Source organism: Rattus norvegicus, chromosome 14, assembly GCF_021556685.1.
Source record: "Rattus norvegicus strain SHRSP/BbbUtx chromosome 14, alternate assembly SHRSP_T2T, whole genome shotgun sequence".
NCBI classification, from domain to species: domain Eukaryota; kingdom Metazoa; phylum Chordata; class Mammalia; order Rodentia; family Muridae; genus Rattus; species Rattus norvegicus.
The window spans coordinates 7,816,882-7,840,462 of record NC_141547.1 but is presented as its reverse complement, the minus strand read 5'-3'; the positions used below and the strand labels follow the sequence as shown (position 1 = coordinate 7,840,462).

General features: G+C 49.6%; 1 protein-coding gene across 1 annotated transcript in view; it reads left to right on the top strand.

Annotated features, from left to right (window-relative positions):
• Cds1 (CDP-diacylglycerol synthase 1) overlaps window positions 1-23,581 on the top strand; it is a 60,652-nt gene that overhangs the window by 1,722 nt on the left and 35,349 nt on the right. The window contains 1 exon segment of the mRNA NM_031242.2: window positions 14,542-14,669. Coding sequence (NP_112521.2) covers window positions 14,542-14,669 — 128 coding nt within the window.

Below are 23,581 nucleotides of genomic sequence, written 5' to 3'. Positions count from 1 at the left end.
GCTGATCCCTTGGTGACTTGCTTACCCCACCGGCTTGTTTGTTTATTTATAAATGCTGCTGCTGCTGCTGGCTGTGGATTGATACACACCTCAGTAGATGTGGCCTTCCCAGATGCACTGTGTCCGTCTGCAACCGATTTTGTCAACGTTTCTTAGGGGAGGGTGAGCGTGTTCAAACTGTGATGAAATATCCCTGTCACTCTGGAGTCCCGCCTCAAGGAGCCCTTGACTTTCAGAGCTTTCAGACGTTGAACTGCATCCCCCCTGTGTCCTTTCTTATCAGGGTGTGTATTTGAACACACCTATATTTCCAGGTCAAGGGCTATTTTTAAGTCAGCTGCCCCGTTGGAGGCTGGTTAATATTTGGTCCATTGAAACTCTTTTAAGTGTCGTTATATTAAAGGGCCAGGTTTTTTTAAAAACACCTTTAGAAATTAATGCAGGAAGTAAAGGAGTACCCCACGCCCCTTATTCCACACTCCTATGCCTTGACATTATGTAGCCTTTATAACTAACGGTCTGGCTAATGTGCCATTTCTGCTGTTCAGGACCCCAGACTGATGCCCAGACAGGGCTCAATGTACTCCACAGAATTAGCATGTGGAAAAGTACTTCTTACCTGCAGGGGGAATGTTCTAGGACTTGAAACCCTGGAGTAGTACTTGTCAGAGGACAAGGGCCCACCTCAACCCACTACCACCTGGGAGCCATGTATGGGCTGCATTGAGTAGACAGCTGTGAAGGCCTTGTCAGCAGGGAGGGCCTGACTGGACGTGAAGACTGGAGCGGGGCGGGGTGGGGAGCTCTAAGGAGGACATGAGTGTTGAACTGCCTGGGGGAGTCAGTCAAGTGGACGGGGTTTAGGACTGGTTAGGGCAGAGTGTTCTAGTCAGAAGGCATACAGACGTGCCTCCCGACTCAGCCTTCTAGAGACAGAGCACAGAAATTAGAAATCCCAGACCATAAACTGCTTGGGTGGGAGGCGAGGTTGAACCCTTGAGAGCCATGTGGCCTTTGGTGTTCCTCTTATTAATGGACTCTGGGAAGCTACGGGATATGGCTGTGTTGTTGTTCTGGTTATTGGTTTTCTTTGGAGTAGCGTTTCCTGTGGAGTCCCGGCTGACCTGGAACCCACCTTACTCCTGTGCTGGCGATAACGTGTCTGTGTGTGTGTCTGTGTGTCTGTGTGTCTGTGTGTGTCTGTGTGTGTCTGTGTGTCTGTGTGTCTGTGTGTGTCTGTGTGTGTCTGTGTGTCTCTCTGTGTGTGTGTGTGTTCGTGTGCTCACAACAAGCTTGCCCCTGCAAAGTTCTGCAGCAGCGTCAGCGTATACGTAGCCCAAGAGCCGTGGTTTGGAAACTACTGGAAGGGACAACCCCGAGGAGGGTGTTGTGGAGCCCTCCAGGGGGAATTGATGGGGTTACTAGTCAGTCTAGGGGAGATGGTGTCCCACACTGGAGAAGCCGGATTGGTGGCACGCCTGACCGGGGTGCTCATGGTGAGACTATGAAAAGGTGTCCATGTTAGAAAAGAGCTAGGGATGTAAGGAGTAGCCAAGTCACGGGAGGGGGGGGGTGCTGAGAGGAGCAGTTGCTTAGAAAGTGCCATCAGCGGTACAGCGGAGGCGCTCACAAGAGCTTAGTGGACACCAGGCTTTCTACTGCAACCGGGCGAGGAACACAGGTGGTAGCTGCTGCTGGGATGGGCATTTGGACGGAGGACCTTCTCCTCAGGGCCCAGGCAGGCATGCAGAGGAGGAGGTCCGCAGACGTGAGAGGTGATAGTAGTCACCACAGGACTGATCTAAGGACCCATTAGAGACAGAGGCAGCATGTCAGGGCCTGCACAGCTCAGGCCAGAGGTCCCCAGCACCCAGGGTGAAGTGGGCAATGCCTCTCCCTCAAGAAACCGCCTGCACCTGAGACCTGCTTGCAAAGAGAACGTCAGCTTTCTCCAAAATAGTGTCATTGGGTATCTCAGTCATACCCCGGGCAAGGCAGAGAAAGGCTGGGGGTGGGGGTGGAGGGGAGAAGCTGGGAGGATAGGGAGGTGGGGAAGACCTGGGGGAGGGCATGACCAAAATGTATTGTATGCATTTACTTTTCATAGAGAAGAGGATGAAGGAAGAAGTCTTTTCCTTTCTCGGTGGATGGGGGTGGGGGTTGTGTTCTTGGAAAGAAGTCAGGGAGAGATGAGGTGCCCGCCCTAAGAGACTCGGTGGGTAGCCCTAAGCACTAGCAGAGCGCGTAGCGAGCACAGATGGAATGATTGCATAGATACTAGGAAAGGAAGGAAGGAAGGGTGTCTCTTGAAGGAAACACAGAGCAGAAGTAGAGGCAGCAGAAGACCGGCAACCCACGTGTTTGCCTTGGGCCCTTCATTTTCTCACTCAAACAGGGAGGGAGAACCGGCCAGCCCTGATGGATCTTAGTAACAAGTGTGCTTAAGCCAAACGCACTGGTAGTGTCACCTCTAAGGCTGAGGATGTTGCTGGCCACAGCGTTGACGTGCCGAATCCACACAGCTCTTAAGTTAGCCGTGGGAGGGAGGCTGTCGGTGTTTGTGAGAGGACTTTAGTTCACAGAGTCCCAGTCTGTTCACGCTCACAAGGTGTGTTCTGAGGGGAAGAGCAGAAGGTGCCTCACAGTGGGAAAGCAGGTGTGGCAGAATGAGAACTGGGGGAGGCGTGGTTAGGGTGGGAAACTCCCACAGCTAACTGCGGGATTGAGGAGGCAGCCGGAAAGGATTTTTGAAGTTCAGCATTGGCCCACGGAGGGAACTGGGCGTCAGTGCTTCCTGTGGAGCAGCCGATGTGACATTCACACGTTCCCTCTCTGGGCCTGGAAGGAGCAGGGCCGTCCTGCGCAAGCGTGTTCAGGAAGAGTAAGCTCTGCCGCTAAAGACGCTTCAGAAGCTACAGACCTGTCGTCTGGCGGACTGTGGGACGGGAGGGCTGGGCTTTCGAAAGCCTCCTTCCATCTTTGGGGTTAGGCATGAAGGCTTACACTTTGGGTCTCCTGTAGAATATCATCAGCTGTCTTTAACCAGCTATCCCTCTCCTCCACTCTCTGATGGCAGCAATCAGTGGTGCACGTCCTAAGTGTACCAGGGACAGGCGGGACATTTGATTTATTTTAAGATATGTGTTTTACCCTTTAGAAGTCTTTTTTTTTTTTTTGGATAGTCATGCTGTGGATTCATGGGGGTGGGGGTGGGGGGCCGGGAGATGGCCCCTCGCAGTGCAGACTTCTTTTCATTGGTTCTCACCAAGTTGCTTTTCTAGGAGGTGGAGAGAGGTGGCTCTTCAGTTGAACCCAGTGTCTCTGCTTCCTTTTCCTCCTGGTCATTCTCCTTCACTCCTTAGTGTTGCTCTCAGCTCTGGAGCAAGAGAGCTTACTACGGTCAGCGATCATTGACAAGAATCTCGCTTTACGTTGACAGTTATAGTGACAGTGCCAGCAGCAGGCTGGGTATCATAGACTCTTCCTGTTTCATTACGGCGACATCTACGGGGCACCCTCGTTAAGTATGACCCAGGCCCTCATCTTCACAGTCACCCTTCTTGTCTCTAGAGGATACACCCCAGGGCTCTCCTCTTTCTCTCCATGTTGGCCCCTTTGGTGACTTTCTAGAGAATAGTCATCCTGGCTAGAAGAGGGACAATTTAAACCAGTCCTTCGGAAAATGATCACGTAAAGGTATTATAATGCTAGTATACAATAATAGAGTATGTTTACTCTTTGTGTTTATATATTGACATATGTCCATTTTTGCGAAACAAGAGATTTATATATTCATAAATGACTCGGCTAAAAACATGGGTCGGCTGTTGTCTATATTCCCATAACTATTCTGTATCCGAGTATACTGTTTAGAAACATATTTTAATTCAGCACAAGGAAACAGGTCATTCAGGACCTTCAGGCGTTTCCTGAGGCTCGATCTGGTTTTGGGCAGATGTGTTGTGCCTCTCTAAGCAAGGCTCAGCCCAGATGCTGCTGATGTCTACGGTGAGCAAGGGTTGCTTGTTGTACAATCCCTGGTAGGAAAGTTGCTGGGAGCCTCCCCTTTATGGGGCTGGTGCCTTTAAATGCAGTTTCCTTAATATACAGAAATGCCTTGGGTGACAGGCCAGCTTTCCAGAGCCATCTCCATGCGCTGCATTCGCAGAGTAACCAGCTCAAGGACTTCTGCGTCTGTCTGTACCTCTGGTCTCCTACAGACAGAGCTCCGCATGGTATGTCCTGGGCTCCAAGAGGACCAGGGATCAAAGTTATTGTTGTAGTAACTGTTATATCTGCCTAAGAGTTTGTCAGAACAAGATTTTAAACTTTGCTTTAAACAGAACATTGACACACACAGAACGGAAGAGTCCAATCCTCTGGGAGGATCTTACTTATCCTGAACGTTTGTGACCCTGAGGGTTGCTTCTTGGCTGTGGCAGCAGTTCCTCTGTGTGACAGGACTCTTGGCTGAGCCCTGGATATAGAATGTTGAAGCCCATCTCCCGTGATCCACCTGGCCCAGGGGCACCAAACACATTGGCATTAAGAGGAGGGCTGTCTGCCTTGCTATCCTGTCCCAAGTGGGTCATTTCAGATACATGGTGGTGCTTGGAAGAGTAAACATTTATTAGGCTCATCCTGGACTTCACAGACATTTCACATCAAGATGTAGAAACCCAGATGAGGAACAAGATTAGACCGAGGGCTCTTTCCTGGTTGTGGTTTTTATTTTCTTCCACCCACTTACTGTCAGGTGGAGCCTTTTAGCAGCTGTGTGGGATGGTGTGCACGTAGAGCCCAGTGCATGTGGGGTCAGGTGTGTGGGGTCAGGTGTGTGGGGTCAGGTGCGTGTGGGGTCAGGTGCATGCGGGGTCAGGTGTGTGTGGGGTCAGGTGCAAGTAGAGCCCAGTGCCTGTGGGGTCAGGTGTGTGGGGTCAGGTGTGTGTGGGGTCAGGTGTGTGTGGGGGTCAGGTGTGTGTGTGGGGGCAAGAGTGTGTGGGGTCAGGTGTGTGTGGGGGTCAGGTGTGTGTGGGGTCAGGTGTGTGTGGGGGTCAGGTGTGTGTGGGATCAGGTGTGTGTGGGGTCAGGTGTGTGTGGGGGTCAGGTGTGTGTGGGGTCAGGTGTGTGTGGGGGTCAGGTGTGTGTGGGATCAGGTGTGTGTGGGGTCAGGTGTGGGGGGGCAGGTGTGTGTGGGGGCAGGAGTGTGTGGGGGCAGGAGTATGTGGGGTCAGGTGTGTGTGGGGGTCAGGTGTGTGTGTGGGTCAGGTGTGTGTGGGGTCAAGTGCATGGGCTGCCTGGTGCATGTGTTGCCCCCCTGGATTCTGCCTGTAGGACTCCTGTTTGCTGGACTGAACTGTATCAGTACAGGATTGTTACCTGACACCCTGCAACTACTCATCTGGGTGACGGTTTGTTTTCTCCTCCTGATGGATTTAACACATATGTTGCATCCTCAAACAGTGTGCTGTTTAGTATTGAGCATCATCAATATCCAGCCCTTATCTTTAAATAATAACAAATGTTTTGCTACGTTTAATTTGCCCGATCATGTGGGTATTCAAGTTACGGGCAAAGGCTTGAAAGTAAACGCAGATGTGCCTGCACTCCCTGGGAGCAGAGCCACACTGCTTTCCATTCTTTTGACACTGGCTGGCTTTGACCTTGCCGTGTAACAAGAATGACACTGAACGCTGATCCTCCTGCCTTTGCCTGCTGAGTGCTTGCATCTCCCGAAGACATTGTCCTACATAGCTAGAGTACCAGTACAAGTTCAACAATGAACAAGTCTCACATAGCTGGTCACAGTGGTAGACACTCACACTTCAGCTAGTTGGGAGGTTGAAATGAGAGGGTCACTGAGCCCCTGGTTGCAGGGTTAGTGTGGTCATCCCAGGGGTGCAGGGCTAGTGTGGTCAGCCCAGAGGTTCAGGGCTAGTGTGGTCAGCCAGGGGGTGCAGGGCTAGTGTGGTCAGCCCGGGGGTGCAGGACTAGTGTGGTCAGCCCAGGGGTGCAGGGCAAGTGTGGTCATCCCAGGGGTAAGGGCTAGTGTGGTCATCCCAGGGGTACAGGGCTAGTGTGGTCATCCCAGGGGTGCAGGGCAAGTGTGGTCAACCCCGGGGGTGCAGGGCAAGTGTGGTCATCCCAGGGGTAAAGGCTAGTGTGGTCATTCCAGGGGTGCAGGGCTAGTGTCGTCATCCTGGGGGTACAGGGCTAGTGTGGTCATCCCGGGGGTGCAGGGCAAGTGTGGTCATCCCAGGGGTAAAGGCTAGTGTGGTCAGCCCAGGGGTGCAGGGCAAGTGTGGTCATCCCGGGGGTGCAGGGCAAGTGTGGTCATCCCAGGGGTGCAGGGCAAATGTGATCATCCCAGGGGTGCAGGGCTAGTGTGGTCATCCCGGGGGTCAGGGCAAGTGTGGTCATCCCGGGGGTGCAGGGCAAGTGTGGTCATCCCAGGGGTAAAGGCTAGTGTGGTCAGCCCAGGGGTGCAGGGCTAGTGTGGTCATCCCAGTGGTGCAGGGCTAGTGTGGTCATCCCAGTGGTGCAGGGCTAGTGTGGTCATCCCAGGGGTGCAGGGCTAGTGTGGTCGGCCCAGGGGTGCAGGGCTAGTGTGGTCGGCCCGGGGGTGCAGGGCTAGTGTGGTCGGCCCGGGGGTGCAGGACTAGTGTGGTCGGCCCAGGGGTGCAGGGCTAGTGTGGTCAGCCCAGGGGTGCAGGGCTAGTGTGGTCAGCCCAGGGGTGCAGGGCTAGTGTGGTCAGCCCAGGGGTGCAGGGCTAGTGTGGTCATCCCGGGGGTGCAGGGCTACTGTGGTCATCCCAGGGGTGCAGGGCTAGTGTGGTCAGCGCAGACCCATCTTCAAAACACACCTAATCCATACTCTAATTTTCTCACTGTCCTCAACGCTTCTTCCCAGAACTCCGCCTCCCCCAACACCCTGCAGGAGATGCTGGAGTAGGACAAGTTCTTCTCAGCTGATCTGCTGGTTTTTATTTTCCGATGGGTTAAGTGCTGAGAAATCAGCAGAGTCTCTGACAAAGCGCTCATAAGAGCTCAGGTAAAGTGCATGTTCACTACGGTAACCCTAAGTGGTGTCTGAATGAAGCCCATCAGAGTTTCTCTATCATCCCGTTCCGTTAGCCCTTCAGGGGTCTTTAGTTCTAATTTGGATTTAAGATGTACATAAATGACACCATTAGGCGCCGTGTAGCTTTGAGAGTGATGTCTCCCAGGGGAAGGTCACAGTGTGCCCAGACTGCAGGGACACCTTAGAGCTGAGCCCGAGAGAAGGTGGGATTCCGGTACTGCCCGTGGCATTTTAAAGAGCAGAAGATGGCAGGAACAGTGGTGTGGCCACCCAGAGGCTGGTAGTCACAGAGATGGCTGTCACCAGCCCCCTGGCATACCCTGAGTCCTCAGGTACAGGCAGAGCCATGGGTGGGTGTAACCCTGGCAGGTGGGGAGGCCGAGAATGGAGTCATGGAAACTGGCAGAGGCAGGTTGCATGGACCGGCTGCGGCTGCTTTCTGGAATTTCATTTCTGATAACTTCTGTATCGTCTCACCTCACACAGTGGCTTAAAACAACAGAGACTTACTGTCTTATGGTTTTGTAATCAGCTGTCTGAGCCTCAGGGACTGAACTCAGGTATCAGCAGGACTAAGTTTCTTCTAGAAGCTTTTTAAGGAAAATCCTTGCCCTTTCTTGCTCCCCAGTCTTTCTGCATCTGATGGCTTGTGGCCCCTCCCTCCTTTCTCAGAACCAGTCGTACTCACTGTTGCCGCTCTTGTGTCTCCTCAGACCCACTCCATCCACTCTCCTTTGCAGCCGATGGACAGTCCAGGACGGTCTCTCCATCTCAAGGCCGGTTGCTTGGCTGCTGCCGTGACTGTATTTCCCCCTTGTGTTGTACCATAATGTCTCACAGGGTTCAGGGCGCAGATGGATGAGAGATTAACCCGAGTGTCATTGGAAACTGCTGAGCGCTGTGGGATGTAGACTGGACCATATCCTTCCTCCCTGGTCCCTGCCCTTGTTCTGATGTCTCAGTGTTTGCTGTCAGGAAGAGCCTCGGCCCTCTGTGGGCCTCTCCTCATTCTCCAGCGATAGTCACTGAAATTGAGCGCAAAGTGGTGGTGTTGGCTTAAGCTGCTATAACACACGTCCCGGAACTGATCGGCTTGGATAACAGGGATTTATCTCTTACAGTTCTGGAGGGCTCTGGCCTCTTGATTCCTAGTGAGGGTGTCCTTTTCCTACTCTCAGAAGGCACTGCTGCCTTTTATGTGGAGAGAGAACATCTGTCCCATCCCGTGAGGACACTAGTTCTGCACCTATGTGGGTCTGTCTCAGTGCTGTCACATTGAGTGGCAACAGGGATGACCTGGTGGGGGGAATCCATAGCAGGCACAGTTTGATGAGTTTTGACATTTTTTTCCTGTGTGACCAGCACCACAATTTAAAATAACGAGCATTGTCTTCTACTCCTGGAAGTTCCTCCCCCACCCCCACCTGTTTGCTGTTCTCTGCCCACCTCTCCATGCTCACTGGTATGCTCTCTAACACTGTAGGTCAGGGTTATGTTACACAAGTGCAGTGTCTGCAGGCATGCACTCACATGCATGTTATATGTAAGTAAAGTGCTATGTGCTATGCAGGCATGCACTCATGCATATTATATGTAAGTGGATGCCATGCAGGCATGCACTCATACGCATATTGTATGTAAGTGGATGCCATGCAGGCACGTACTCATACATTATTATATGTAAGTATGTAAGAAGAGTGCTATGTGCTATGCAGGCATGCACTCATATGCATATTGTATGTAAGTGGATGCCATGCAGGCATGTACTCATATGATACATTATTATATGTAAGTATGTAAGAAGAGTGCTATGTGCTATGCAGGCATGCACTCATATGCATATTATATGTACATTTGTCTGGCCCTTTTTCCTTGTCTAAGTGTTTTAGACAGGAACTTATGTCGCTCAGGCTGGCCTCCAGTTTGCTTACTGGGTAGGATGACCTTGAACTCCTGCTCCTCCTAGGGTTAGCGGGCGTCATCACAGCTGGCTTCCAGACCTTTCTATCTAATACAGTTCTTTTAAAGATACACCCATACATCCTAGGTAGCAGTAGTTCGCAGAGGGAGAGAGAGCAGGCAGGAGTGAGCATGGGCGCACTTCACCGTGTAGAGTAACATCATCTGCCTGTTTCCACATTGGGTTTCTGGTTTTCTCTGGTTTGACTGTACTCAGATACAACTACAGTGAGTTTACATGTACAGCCACACACAGTAGGATGCATGCTTTCCTCTTTCCCGAGGAAATGCCAAGAATGAGATGACCAGATTGTTGCCCAGGCTGGCCTCAGACTCACTGTGCTCCCGCTCAGCCTGCTGCCACTTGCTCGCTGTGCCCCACGCCTGCATCCTTGCAGGCTTTGGTTTTGATCTCTCTGCTGAGTTATAATGTGGAGCATCTTGTGCTTGCTTGCCATCTGTGTTCTGTTGTTGGTGGAGAGTGTCGGCTAAAATATTTGCTCATGCCTTGTAATCGTTGACTGTGTTCCTGTGAACTTTGAGAGTTTTTTGTGTATTCTAGCACTCAGGCCGTCACCAGCTGTGTGATTGACAGACTCTCTTTCCTGTTGTGGCTGTCAGGTTGTCACCAGCTGTGTGATTGACAGACTCTCTTTCCTGTTGTAACTGTCAGGTTGTCACCAGCTGTGTGATTGACAGATTCTCTTTCCTGTTGTGGCTGTCAGGTTGTCACCAGCTGTGTGATTGACAGATTCTCTTTCCTGTTGTGGCTGTCAGGTTGTCACCAGCTGTGTGATTGACAGATTCTCTTTCCTGTTGTGGCTGTCAGGCTGTCACCAGCTGTGTGATTGACAGATTCTCTTTCCTGTTGTAGCTGTCAGGTTGTCACCAGCTGTGTGATTGACAGATTCTCTTTCCTGTTGTAGCTGTCAGGTTGTCACCAGCTATGTGATTGACAGATTCTCTTTCCTGTTGTAGCTGTCAGGTTGTCACCAGCTGTGTGATTGACAGATTCTCTTTCCTGTTGTAGCTGTCAGGCCGTCACCAGTTGTGTGACTGTCAGATGCCTTCTCCTAGTCTTTGGTGTGTCTTTTCATTCTCTTAGCATCATTCAAAAATAATAAGGTTTGTTTTCTTCTCCTTTCATGGGGCATGCTTTTGTTACCGTATTTAAGGAAGTCTCTGGGACCTAATCCGAGTGAGATTGGAGAGTTTATGGACTTTGCTTTGTAGTTATTTCAGCCCTTCCTATCGCATCCTCTCTGCAAAGTTGATGAGACTCAGTTGAGTACATATGTGTGGAGTTCCTGCTGGACTCTGTTCTGGTGAGATCCCGTCTTGTTTCACAGCCGCGTGGTCCTGCTAGTGGCTTTGTGAGAGCCCTGCACACAAGCAGTGCCCGTCCCTTAGCTTTGCTCTTCAGTTGCCCCGGCCCTTCTCGTCCTCTCTGGGAAGTGTGTGCTCCAGCACTCCAGCATCAGCCTCACTGTAGGAGCCAGACTTGATGGTGAGCTGGGAGTTCTGCTGCAGCTTTCAGAGTTTATTAGCAGACATTTTGTTTTGTTTTGTTTTTTGTTTTGTGGGGAATGTAGAGTGGGGACCATGTCTCTCTAAATAGTTCTGGTTGTCTGGAATTCACTATGTAGACCAGACTCAGTGTGACTCTGTCTCTGCCTCAAACGTGCTAGGATTAAAAGTGTGTGCCACCACACCTGTCTAGCAGACATTTTTATTTGAGCTTTTTGGTTGGGTGAGAATAGCATCCCCTACTCAGAAGTCCTCATTTCACCTCGGTAGAACGTAGGTCCCACCTAGGTGACTTACCCAAGACCACCTATAGCGAGTGCAGGTGAGGTCATGTTCAGTGTAAGGCTGTAGCTGGGCTGACGGCCCCGGGTTTGTTCAGCACATGTTGCTCAGGGTCAGCTCCTTGGAGTCAGGAGTGGTGCCTGTGGTCGCCATTTTCTCTCCACAAAGGATGAGGATGAGTAACAAATACAGACTGGCAAACGGCCTCACTACTAAAGAGAATTCTGGAAGCATAGTTGAAGTGTGGCTAACCTGGAGCCGGGAGTCAGAGAAGAAGGTTCTAAAGAAGTGGCCCTGCGGGAGCCAGGCTCAAGGAATGGGGCAGGGAGGTTAGAAACAGGAGACCGGGCAAGAGGGGAGTGTAACTTTACACCTCACACAGAGAATAAGCATCCCCATGTAGGGAATAGGAGAACACTTATGAAAAGTGGGATGTCAAGCAGGAGGCCCACAGGATCAGGGTCCCCGTGTGGAAACGGCCTAAACAGCACAGTGGTTTGCCTTCATCCTGATGTGTTTTGGCAGGGAAGTGGTACTATCAGATATGTGGCTTTGTAAAGTTGTCTTGGCTCCAGTGTGCACAGCAGGCTCTTGTGGGCGGACAGGAGGCTGAGGCACAGGGAGAGGGCGATGCAGGAAGTGCTGATGGTGATGTTGATGGTGATGGTGATGCTGATGGTGATGGTGATGGTGATGGAAGGGACTCTGGAAGGCGGGCTCCGTGTAGGCTCAGTACGTGGGCCAAGGGAAAGGCCCATAAGACGGAGGCCCAGCTTTAATGCAGTTTACTTCTGTTACTTGTGTGTGCATGCACACATGTGTACACATGCCACATCACACATGTGAGTCAGGATGCAGGTGTCCCTTTCACTGCTGGTCCTAGGCATTGAGCTCAGGCTTGCTTGGCCCGGGTGGGTGGCTCCTTCGTCTGTCCCCTGATGTCCTCTCAGGCTCACCGTCTTTGTAACAGAGGGTCCATACCAGGAATTCAGTTTGACATTTGACGAACGGTGGTGTAGCATGCTGTGTTTGGGGATTGCCTTTTATTCTTTAGTTATTACAAGATTAAGTCTTAAATTTTAGATTGTACTTCTCTAGCGGATGTAAGGTAAAACTCAGAACTCAGGGACTGTGACTAAGAAAGGCAGCGTAGAGGGTGGGGAAGGGCTCTGGTTTCATTTACGTTGCTGTGGAAAAAAAAAATCTAGAACAAGCAGTGTTGCCCAAAGAAAGAGTTTACTTTAGGTTGGACTTCTCAGTCCATCAGTGTCAGGCAGGTCACCAGGGCGGGAGTCCCAGACAGCTGGCCGCACCGCACCTCAGCGCACCTCACACACAGTTGAGAGCAGGGGGAGCAAATGTACCGTGCTGTGCTGACCGCTTGCTTGGTAGCCAGGTTTCTTCACCGTGAGACCAGCCATGCAGGGCTGTCTTAGTTACTGTGATGAAAGAGGGTGCCCAAGGCAACTTAGAAAAAGAAGCATTTAACTGGGGGCTTGCTTACAGCTTCAGAGGTCAGTTCACGAGCATCATGGTGGGGAGCATGGCAGCCGGCACTGGAGCAGTAGCTGAAAACTTGACATCCACAGGCAGCAGGCAAAGAGATTGACCGAGCCTGGCATGGGCTTCTGAAACCTCAAAGCTTACCTCCAGTGGCACACCTCCTACAACAAGGCCACACCTCTCAATCCTTCCCAAACAGTCCCACCGAGTGGGGACCAAGCGTGTAAGCACATGAGCCTCTGGGGGAATTCTCATTTAGACCATCACAAGGATCTACCCAGGGAGTGGTGCTGCCTGCAGTGGTCTGGGTCTTCCAGCGTCAACACTTGGGACAGGCCCCCACAGACAGACCCATAGGCAAGTCTGATCTAGGTAACACCTTATAACCCTTCCCAGGTTATTCTGACTTGGATCAAGTTGACAGAACTAGGCAGCATAGGAGGGGAGGCCTGAGCATAACCCTGTCACTGCTGACTGGACTTGGATGTGCTTTGCAAAAATGTTGCTGATTTGAAGAGAATGATTTGAATCCCGGCCCAGTGGTTTTTTTCCCAAGTGGAAACTCAAGCCTTCGTTCCCTTAGGGTCACGGGATTAGCCTGGTGCCAGACTGAGCGTTTGAGTCGAGGTGAGATGCGTCCTGGCACCTCCCAATCCACACCCCTGTGCTTTTTCCTGTCTTTGCAATTCCTTGGGGAGTCACTTCCTCTGTCACCCTCCGCATTACCACCCATACCCCTCTCTGGATCACTGAAGTTAGAACGAATGTCAAGAAAAAGCATCACTCTGTTTCCTGGCCGAGGAGTCATGTGACCCCGCTCGATGGCTGCTGGTGCAGAGATACTCCTGGGGTTGACGTCAGTCAGTCGTTAGCAGTCAGCATTCTGCTGTTTAGCTGTTTTGGGATCATGTCTGTCTCATTTGTCGTCTTTGGCATAGGGATGCACTTAATTTTCTAGTTTATAAGAGTTGCATTTGGTAGACTCATGTTTGACATTTGCTTTATGAAGTCTGAAAATATGGCCCAAATGCTAGCATTTCACCTATGGGATGGGCAGACTCGATTTAACCCTGGTAGCTTACCACCTGCTTGAATCTGCCTTGGCCTCGGCATCATAGCAAACGCCTCCTCTAGAGAGGGAGGTGCCGTGAACGGCAGTGATGAGATTTGGAGCCCACGCTTTGTAGCTAATGAGAGCCGAGTTTGGGTTGAGCGTCCTGACCTGACCTCTGCTCAGGACCTCTGTCCTTGTCTGTTGGGAGTCTCACCCCATGAATCTCTTTCCTTGCTGAAGGCTGCTGGTTGCTGGAGCCTGGATGGTGAAGAAGAAGGGTTGGAAATGAGGGAAGGCTATGGAAGTCAAGACCAGTGTCAAAGTCGAACAGCTCATTCCTTGTCTGTTCTTACAGATGCTGTGGCCACCCTATCCTGAAAGTTTTCGGATGGCCTTTGTCCCAGAAACTGTGGGCTCCCATGGCCTCTAGCATAACCATAGCCCTTGTATGTGTGGGCTCTTAAAAGTTAGCTTAGGTGCTGAATACCTCAAATTTGACAGCTAAAAAAACACTTTTGACCACTGTTGATCTGTTGGAAAAATCTAGTGTCTGTTTGATCTGCTTTGCTGGGATCTAATAAAAATGATGGATGTTACAGTCTGCATTGCTGTGCCCAGCAAAGAACCTCACACTCCTGATGCTGGGACATTAGTCAGATAAAACCAGACTGAATGGCCAATTAGAATCTACGGAAATAACCCTGTTCTCCCAGATGAGAAGCAAACAGTAAATATCTAGTTCTGTCAGTAAACATCTGACTTATGTAACCTGAGCCGTTCTGTCTTCTGTTTAAGGTAATCCTTTATTTTGGAATTTTACCAAAGGTAATAAAGCTTGCTTAGCAAGAAACTGTGGCGGCGCTCGGGCATTTGATCTAGGCTGATGGTGCTGTCTTTGTCTTAGATTATGCAACCTTGTTTTGGCACACAGAGCACTAGGGAGCACACTGTGGAGCATGTGCTGTTTGAAAGAATACTCTGCCTTTGAATGTCAGGCTGCACACACTTAACACCCAGCACGTGACAGGAGGACAGGAGGGTCAGAGTCTGAGGACCACAGGGGCCATCTCAGGGCTGCTCTCAGAATAAATGTATGCATTAATACTTTGCCAATAGTTCTCCTTTTTAATTTTAGGAAACAGATATTGATGACAGGTATGGAGATCTCGATGCCAGAGGAGATTCCGATGTTCCTGAGGTCCCACCATCCTCAGACAGGACCCCCGAGATTCTCAAGAAAGCCCTGTCTGGACTGTCATCAAGGTAGGATGGGTGAAGCCAAGTCCATCTCACTACCCAGCACAAGAACAGGCTTTGAGGTCACCCTGCTTTGTCTGTGCGTTCCCTTGTTTTTTTTTGTGTGTGTTTGAGACCCATAGGAGGAGGAGAAGGTGGTAATAGGGGTAATTTGAAGTGCCTCACTAGTGCCTGATAGGTCGACTGAAGGTCGCAAGACGACCCAGACTCCTAGATGTGCTGCTGTCAAGGGCTTCCTAATGAAAACCATTGTGTGTTCCCTAAAAGCCAGGAAAAAGTAGTCACTTCTAACCTTTTCTTTGATGGTGTGTGTGTGTGTGTGTGTGTGTGTGTGTGTGTGTGTGTGTGTGTGTGTGGTAGGTGTGATATACATGCTCATGTGCATATGGTGCATGTGCGTGTTCTTGTGGGAGTGCTCATGTGTGTACACAGGCCAGAGGTTGACATCAGGTGATTTTCTTGACCGGCTCTCCAATTATTATTATTTGTTTTTTGAGACAGGATCTCACGCAGAGCCTGTAGCTTGCTGACTTGGCTGGGGTGCTCCCACCCCACCCTACGGGCACCCCCTGCTCTGCAGTATGTCACTGAGCTGAGCTTCAATGCGGACACTGGGGATCCAAAGTTAGGTGCTCCTGCCTGCACAGCAGGGGTTTTGTTGCCCAAGCCATCGCTCAGCCTCCAGAATATCTTTCTTTAACTGAGTCTAAAATCACTGTCTAAGACACGGCATTTCTCCATTTTGTATTTGTGCCATTTTAAAGTGTTTATGAGTATGGGATTTCAGCTAATTCTATCTTTCCCTGCACTGTACACTTGGGTAATTTAAGTCACAACACTTAGGAAAGTGAAGGAAGTGTTAAGTTTCATCCAGGTTACTATGTGAGATGTTATGCATGGACAGTGCTTCCCTTTTTACTACACCATGGAAAGAGATGCATTTTATGTCACATCCGAGAGACACAGATACAAAAGGGCTCGGAAGGATTCAGTGCTGTAAATGTATGCGATATCCTCCGATTTGTTTCTGCTTGGTGCCGTTCTTCTGGACTGAACGAGAAATGGTGGCTCTTACTCCCTCAGGTCCGGGGTTGGGGATTTAGCTCAGTGGTAGAGCACTTGCCTAGCATGCGCAAGGCCCTGAGTTCGGTCCCCAGCTCCGGAAAAAAACAAACAAACAAACAAACAAAAACTCCCCCAGGTCCTACACCGCTGGGGTAGTCAGATCGGAAAGGTAATCCGAAAGTTCCCTGCTTGCACTGGGCGACAACCATTCGACAACCAGTGGAGATAGAAAGGAAGACTCCAGCTCAGCTCCGTCTGTCCTACTTGACCCTCACACAGATGACTCCTGTGATCCCTCTGTGTGTGTGTGTGTGTGTGTGTGTGTGTGTGTGTGTGTGTGTGTGTGTGTGTGTCGGTGTCGGTGTAGCAGGGAGGCTTCTCACCAGCAAGTAGGCAGCTCTATAGAGAGCACCCACTGGTGTCTGCATTGACACTGTGTGCCTGGAGACAGCAGATGCCAATGGGCTGAGGCACAGGGCTGTTCCCACTCCAGGCACGAGTCCCGAGTCAGGCCTTCAGAATTCTAGACTGACCACACACTGATTGTGTCCCCACTGACCCTCTCGTTAGACTCCGTTAAGCAGCTCACATTTCTGGTCTGTATAAACAATCGTAGTGGACTGTTGACAAAGGAGTCAAAGAGCTGCAGGGACGCATTCGAGCTGCATGTCCCTCGCTGGATTCTGTCCCTGTGGAGTTGGCGTCACTTCCTCCTGGAATGTAGACAAGTCCCTGCTCACCTTCCTGGACTGCTGTCTTCGGCTGCCAGCATTCCTCCCACCTCATTTTTTGGGGGTCTAGGAGACCGCTTGACAGAACTGTGAGGGCCTAGACAAAGTCTGAGCTAAGAGTAGACTGCTGAGCCAGGGACCCAGCCCAGCCTGCCTGCCTGCCTGCCTGTCTGTCCATCTGTCCATCCAGAGTCTTCTTGTCCAGTGGACAGTGTTCCTTCCTCCTGGGATAGGATAGGACTTTGCTCAAATGGAGGTCTTCTGGCCCCCTTCCAGTCAGGGTGGAGTAGAATACTGCTTTATAGCCAGCTCTGAAGGAAAATAGGAGTAGTCTAAGTTTCTGTGACCCACCTCAGAGAAAAAAATAATCCTCATTTCTGTGGCCAGCAAAAGAGGGATAGAAGGAAGTAGGTGAAGGGAGGGAGGGCAGGTGAAGGCCAGTGAGGAGAAATTTGCCTTTTGAAGTCTGCATCTGAGATCTCACCTGGCCCAGCATTAATTTAGTCCTTGAGAAAATAAAGACCATGGGAGGTTGTAGGGCTGGAATTGTAGTTGAACATGGAAAAAATCTGTCAGTCTCATAACCATATTAGATAAATCATTTCAATTTGTGCTTAGCTGAGGGAACAAAGGTGTGCCATCTTCCTGAACACATGGTTGTGATTTTAATGTCCCTCTTCCCAATGGCTGTGTGACCAAATTCACAGACACATCGTTGCTTTAAAAATCTCCTCAGATCTGTTTAGATTGTATGCATGTGTGTGTGCATGCATGTGTGTGAGAGAGATGCACACATGTGTTATATAAATGCATACGTGTATGTGTGTGTACATGTGTGCATATGTGTGCACGTGTATATATGTGTGTGTGTATATGCATGGTGTATATGTACATATGTGTGTGTGCATGTGTGTATACGTGTCTATGTGTGTATATGTACAGGTGTGTATATGTTTTGGGTATGTGTGTGCATGTGTATATATGTACATGTGTGTGCATGTGTGTGTGCATGTCTGTGAGGCCTAGTAATAACGATGCTGAATTCCCATGTGTCAGTCAGACTGTCCCTCAGCAATGACTTTAATATAAAACAATAGCACACAGTAGCCGCTGTTTCTCGAGCACACAGTGTGCTAAGCATTGCTGCAGCACTCAGCACACACTGATATCCCACAGCAGCCCTGTAACATGGCTATGCCTATAACAGGTTTGCAAATGAGGAAGCTAAGGCGAAGGGGAATGGTGTGAGCCCAGGCACTGTGACAGGCATGGTGAGGGAGGCCTTCTTCCTCACCCAGTGTAATGAGGGAGTAGCTCTCAAAACCAGAAAAGAAGTTTTAACAGTGCCGATGAGAGACTTGCTTATGAAAACCAGAACAGTAGATGGCCTGACAGTTTAGTCTCAGGAAGCTGCTCTGTAAAGAGTTCATCATGAGTGTTTCTGTACAATACATGCTTTGAAGCCATCTTTTAGTGTAACAGACCAGAAAGAGGCTGTCGTGGAGCCTTGCGTTTGTAGAAAAAGGGTTAAAACCCTCACTGCCAGAAGCTTGTTTGAGCTGCAGGGAGGAGCTCTGAAGGCCCAGAACATGCATTTGTAGTGGTGGTGTGCATTCGCAGACCCTCTCCGCTGTGCATCGTGTGTTTGCAGGGGAGTGAGCAAACATGGGCTTTCCCTCTGTCTTGCTGCTTTAGTCTGTTCGGGGGGGGGGGGGTTGGCGGCAATGTCCCCCATGTTCAGTATTCTCAGGCACACTTCAGTGAGGTGTCCCACTGTGTGGAAATGGTAGTGCATTCGATGTCTTACTCTTCACAATGAAAAACATGTATAGTAAACGTTTTCTTTGTAGCTTGTCCCTAGAAACCCATGATTTTGTTAAAGTGGACCATAGTTTTCTTAAACAGTAGAACTGCTTGGCCTAGGTTGCTGCTTACTTCCAAGGCTTACTCTGTGATCCCACAAAAGAAATATGCTGTTGCCACTGGGGAAGGCCCGAAGGTTTCCATTCACTGGAGTTGCCCCAGCCAGTTCCTCAGCCAAGTGTGTTCCGAGGGAGGGGTGAGGTGACCATCAGCCGGGAGGGAGGGTGAGCGTGTTCCGAGGGGTGTGCTCATCAGCTAGGCGATCCTCTTCTAGCAATGCTTGGCAGTATATGGAGTCAGTGCGGTTGGTACTGCTGGCAGCCGGTGGTGGGTAGAGACTTGGACAGCTGGGTACTGTAGGGATGACATCACAGCACAGGGACAGCTGGGTACTGTAGGGATGACATCACAGCACAGGGACAGCTGGGTACTGTAGGGATGACATCACAGCACAGGGACAGCTGGGTACTGTAGGGATGACATCACAGCACAGGGACAGCTGGGTACTGTAGGGATGACATCACAGCACAGGGACAGCTGGGTACTGTAAGGATGATGTTACAGCAGAGTGTCTGGTCCAAGTGTTGCTGATCAACAGAAGCCCTGGAAAGATCCAGGCGAAGCCTGCTGGTGCCCTTGAACTCTGTCCTGCTATCTCCCCTCTCTGAGAAGCCACACACTTCCTGTCCACCTCTGCCCGAGGCTGGTAGATGGACTTTGTCTGAACCTCCGGTCACCATCAGATGGCAGATCCTGCTCCCCAGGCCCCCTCTGGGTCCTCATCCTTGGCTTAAGTAAACTGCATGACCACGCAAGTTCTTGGTGACTCATGATGCTTGTGCCTCCAGGAAAAAAACCATGTCATTAACGCTGGAAACAAAAGTGACTCACTGGTTGCATTAGCAACGTGACTGAGATTTAATCAGTGCATAACCACTTAAGATGCTTGCTTTTGCTGTGGTGGTGGTGGTGGTGTTTTTTTTCTTGGTCATATTAGGGATTGAAGCAGCACCTCAGGTGTGTCACCTCTGAGGGAGACGCACCCGAGGAGATTCAGTACCCAACCCCCAACCCCACGTTGGCCACACTGATTGCCAGCCCTCCATACTGTGCTGAGTTTAGCTGAGTCCCTCAGCTCTGCAAGGCAGTGTTGGTTTATAGATGACATAGTTTCAGGTTTTTCCCAAAGTTGTCAGGGGCAAACTGGCTCCCTAGTGAGCAGGGCTGGGAGGTGTGGCCTGGATGAGCCCCCGTGAGAGGGACAGTGCGGTGACATGGGCGTGTAGCACACAAGCACTCTTGTCATAAAGGTGACTTTCCTGGAAGCTTGCCCTTTGTCCCTCTCTTCGGAGGAGCAGCAATCTCTTCAGATACCACACCTTGACTCTGGCCTGTAAGAGACAAATCTGTTTTTCATAAATTAGCCAGCTTCAGGTGTTCGTTACAGCAGCAGAAAGTGGACTAAAGACACTGCCACTTCCTTATACAGAACACACGAGTGTGACCTAATCTTCTGACTTCGTATTTTTGGAAAATGTAGAAATTAAATTAATTTTTTTATCTTATCGGGAGAAGAATTAGCTATGCATTAAAATGTGGCTGAATAGAGAGCTCTGGGCAAGACTGGACGCTCCCACTGTTTTCCTGGGAAGCTTTGGAAGTTCACAGAGACCGTGTAGAATGTGTAAAGAAGCAGATTCGAGGAGGCAGAGAAAGGGAAGAGGCAGGGGATGCAGTGCAGGCCGGTGTTGGTGGGAGGGAGCGGGGCATTCACTGCACACATGGGTTTTGTCCTCACTGTATGATGCTGGGGATTGAGCCCCAAGAATAGGCTGTGCGGTAAGAGTATCCATCCAGACCAACAGATGTGTGCGTCATGATATGGAAATAAAAGAAATAATAAGATACAAGGCACCATGGCTTCTCCAAAGGCTCAGAATGCCTCAGCTACTGAATCGGAAGGTTCCGAAGACCTTAAACCTGCTGCATGAGGCTTTCCATGACTTGTAAAAGTGACCAGTGGCCTTGGCAGACATGGAAAAGAAAGCTACAGAGGAAGAGTCAGCAGGCAAACGGAAGTCTTGGGGGTGGGGGAGATTTTAGGAATGAAAAATGTGACGGAGCAAATAGCTACGGTGGAAAGCATTCTCAATAGACTCAACCAAAAGGGAAGGAAGTGCACCAGGGATGCAAGGGAAGGGCAAGGAGAGTCCACACTCAAGCAGCAGCATACGCGAGACACGAGATACCGCAGGCACCATGGCCTGCACCTCTGCCACACACAAAAGTCAGGCCTGAGAGTACACAGGACAGGAGAAGGAACCGAGATGGATGCCACAGCAGAGAAAACCCCAAATCTATGGGAATGGACATCCCAGAGAAGAACCTCTCCATGATGTATTATAGTCAGAATATAAAAAAATTCTTTTAAAATATTAAAAATTATAAAGGAAAATTAGCAGCTTGGAAAAGTTAAGCTTATAAAACAATATCAGGTATGAGCCATCTACAGGCCAGAGGAGGAGGAAAGGATATATTTCAAAACCCAGAAGTGAATAAACGGTTAAGCAAGGTTGCTGTGTTCACCAAAGGCGCCTTTTAACTGAAAAAGAAACAAGAACGTGGCAGGACTAAGGCAGTTGATGACCCGGGCCAGCGCTGCAGGAGAGACCTGGGGCCAGCGCTGCAAAGAGGAACAAAGACAGCCTCAACCACAAGGTCACGGAAAGGCATAAACTGTGAAAGGAGAAGCCAGCAAAGGGAATCTGTTATGTCCAACACAGCCACACAAGGCCTGCCTGTATTAGTAGTGGGGAAAGGAAAGAACAAACCACTCAGGGGCAAGCAATCTAGGCGCTGAGGTTGTCAGACTTAGCGAACAGTCCTCAGTAATAAGGTTACATGTAAGGCATTTCAGCTCTCCAGTTAAGAGAAGCAGAATGGCTAGCCGCAGTAAAAAGGAAACAAAGTAACCAGATCAACTATCTCATCTGCAAGAAACACAGCTGGCTGCACAGAGATGACCACAGACCAAGAGCGAAGGGTGGAGGTCTGCCAGGTCAGTGGAAGGGAACAAGTGGGCGTAGCTCTAAGTGTGTACTAATAAACGGAACAACTCAGCAAGAAGATGTAACAAATTGTGTGAGTGTGCGCTGTGTGTGTGTGTGTGTGTGTGTGTGTGTGTGTGTGTGTGTGTGTGCGTGCGCGCGCGCGTGCATTGAGGCTCCTAATTTCATAAAGAATAATTGGCATTAAAGGTCAGGCAAGTCCTGGTACCATAATCTATATGACTTTAATAACCCTTCCTCATCTTTAGGTAGCCTATCGAAGCTAAAAGTCAGCAGAGAGCATCACAGTAAAGCTACACCATATCAGACAGACACCATATCAGACAGACAGACTTACGGGATACTTACAGAGCAGTCCACGCAAGAGACATGGACACACAGTATCCACAGACGTCTAAGACTCTCCTTAAGAGCACAATACAACTCTATGTCACAGGGCAAGCCTTTTACAATGCCAAAAAACTTAAATAATTTTTTGTATCTCATCAGATCACAATGGAATGCCAAAAGAAAGTTTATAAACTGCTATTACTGGGAGACTGAACAGTGAACCCTTGAATGACCAGCTGACTCACTGAAAAAAACCAGAGAGGAGGGGGTTGGGGATTTAGCTCAGTGGTAGAGCGCTTGCCTAGGAAGCGCAAGGCCCTGGGTTCGGTCCCCAGCTCCGAAAAAAAGAACCAAAAAAAAAAAAAAAACAAAAAAAGAAAACAAAAAAAAAAAAAAAAAAACAGAGGGGAAATATAAAAACCCCACAATCGATGAAAGTAGAACTTACTAGAACTTTGGAATACAGCTGAGGAAGTCATAAGAAGAAAGTTTATACACAAAACCTAATGATACTTATGCCAAGTGCTTAGAAACACAAGAGCACGCCTATTCCAATGCAGGAGGAAAGGCCAGGCAGAAATCCGTGCACTGGAAATTAAGTAAATGTATAGAATCTTTGAAAAACAAGCAAGATTTTAGAAGCCTGGGGGCGGGGACACAAATGGATAAAATCAGAGGTAAAAGTGGGAAGATCCATCAGATTCCAGTGGAATTAAGAGGGTGATGAGGGAACACTTTCAAAGCTCATGTTTCAGAAAACTAGAAAATCCCAAGAAATGGGTGCATTCTTAGACACAACAGAGCAGTAAGCTATTCAATGAAAATCATTTAAAGTGGACTTTTAAAGTCTCCAAAGAACCCGACTGAATACTGACTGCTGAATTCTACCAAACTGGCATCCACTACCCTCCAGCTGTTCAGGAAAGGAACACTGACAAAGTCACTCTGTGGTTATACCAACACAAATGAGGTAAAAACGTAGCAGAGAAAACTGGGGGCCACATTCTCTGGAGGAATGTTGACACAGAAATCCTCATCAGAACTTTCCACAGTAGGGCTGGAAAGATGACTCAGTGGTGAGGCACTTGCATGCAGGGTTAAGAATAGTGAGATACAAGTGGACAGTTAGGGAAACGGGAAATGGGGAGGGTCTGTAGGAAGGGATGGGTCTGTAGAGAAAGGGAGGGACTGTAGAAAGGGGGAGGTTTCGTAGGGAAGGGGAGGGGCTATAGAAGGTGGAGGGGCAGTAGGGACGGGGAAGGAGAGAGTTAGGTAAAATAACAAGATGTTTGAAAAGCCATCTGTATCATACTATTAACTAATAACCAAAAAACAAAAAATAAAAACAAAAATCCCCCAAACATATTATATATGTCATCCTGTGTATACATTCGCATAAATAGTTTTAATGAACCTTTCTCATCTGGGCTGATGGAGCTTCCTCTAAGAGAGAGAGGCCACCTAACAAACACCCCAGTCCCAGACACGAGAATCCCTCTTTGGGGTTGGCCAGGCTGTCCAAGAGACTCCCAGAACATAAAGCCTATAAGTGTTGCACTTGGTTCCCCCAGGGGTAGAAGGTAAGTCTCAGGAACTGACTGGAGTGCCTCATCCCTGCTATGCTTCCTTCAAAGCCTGTACTTACAGTGAGGTATTCTCTCTTCCCTTCTCTGAAAAGAGACCCATTTTACCCATGCACAAAAATGAATTCACAAAATGAATGCAGTGTTGCAGTCTTTCCTAAAGAGAGGCTGGAGTGAGAGCAGCTTACAGCTCTTTTTTCTCAGCAGGGTGTGGGCAGCTCACAGCCTCCTGTAACTCCAGCTCCGGGGGTCCGGTCCTCTGTACTCACACATGCTGG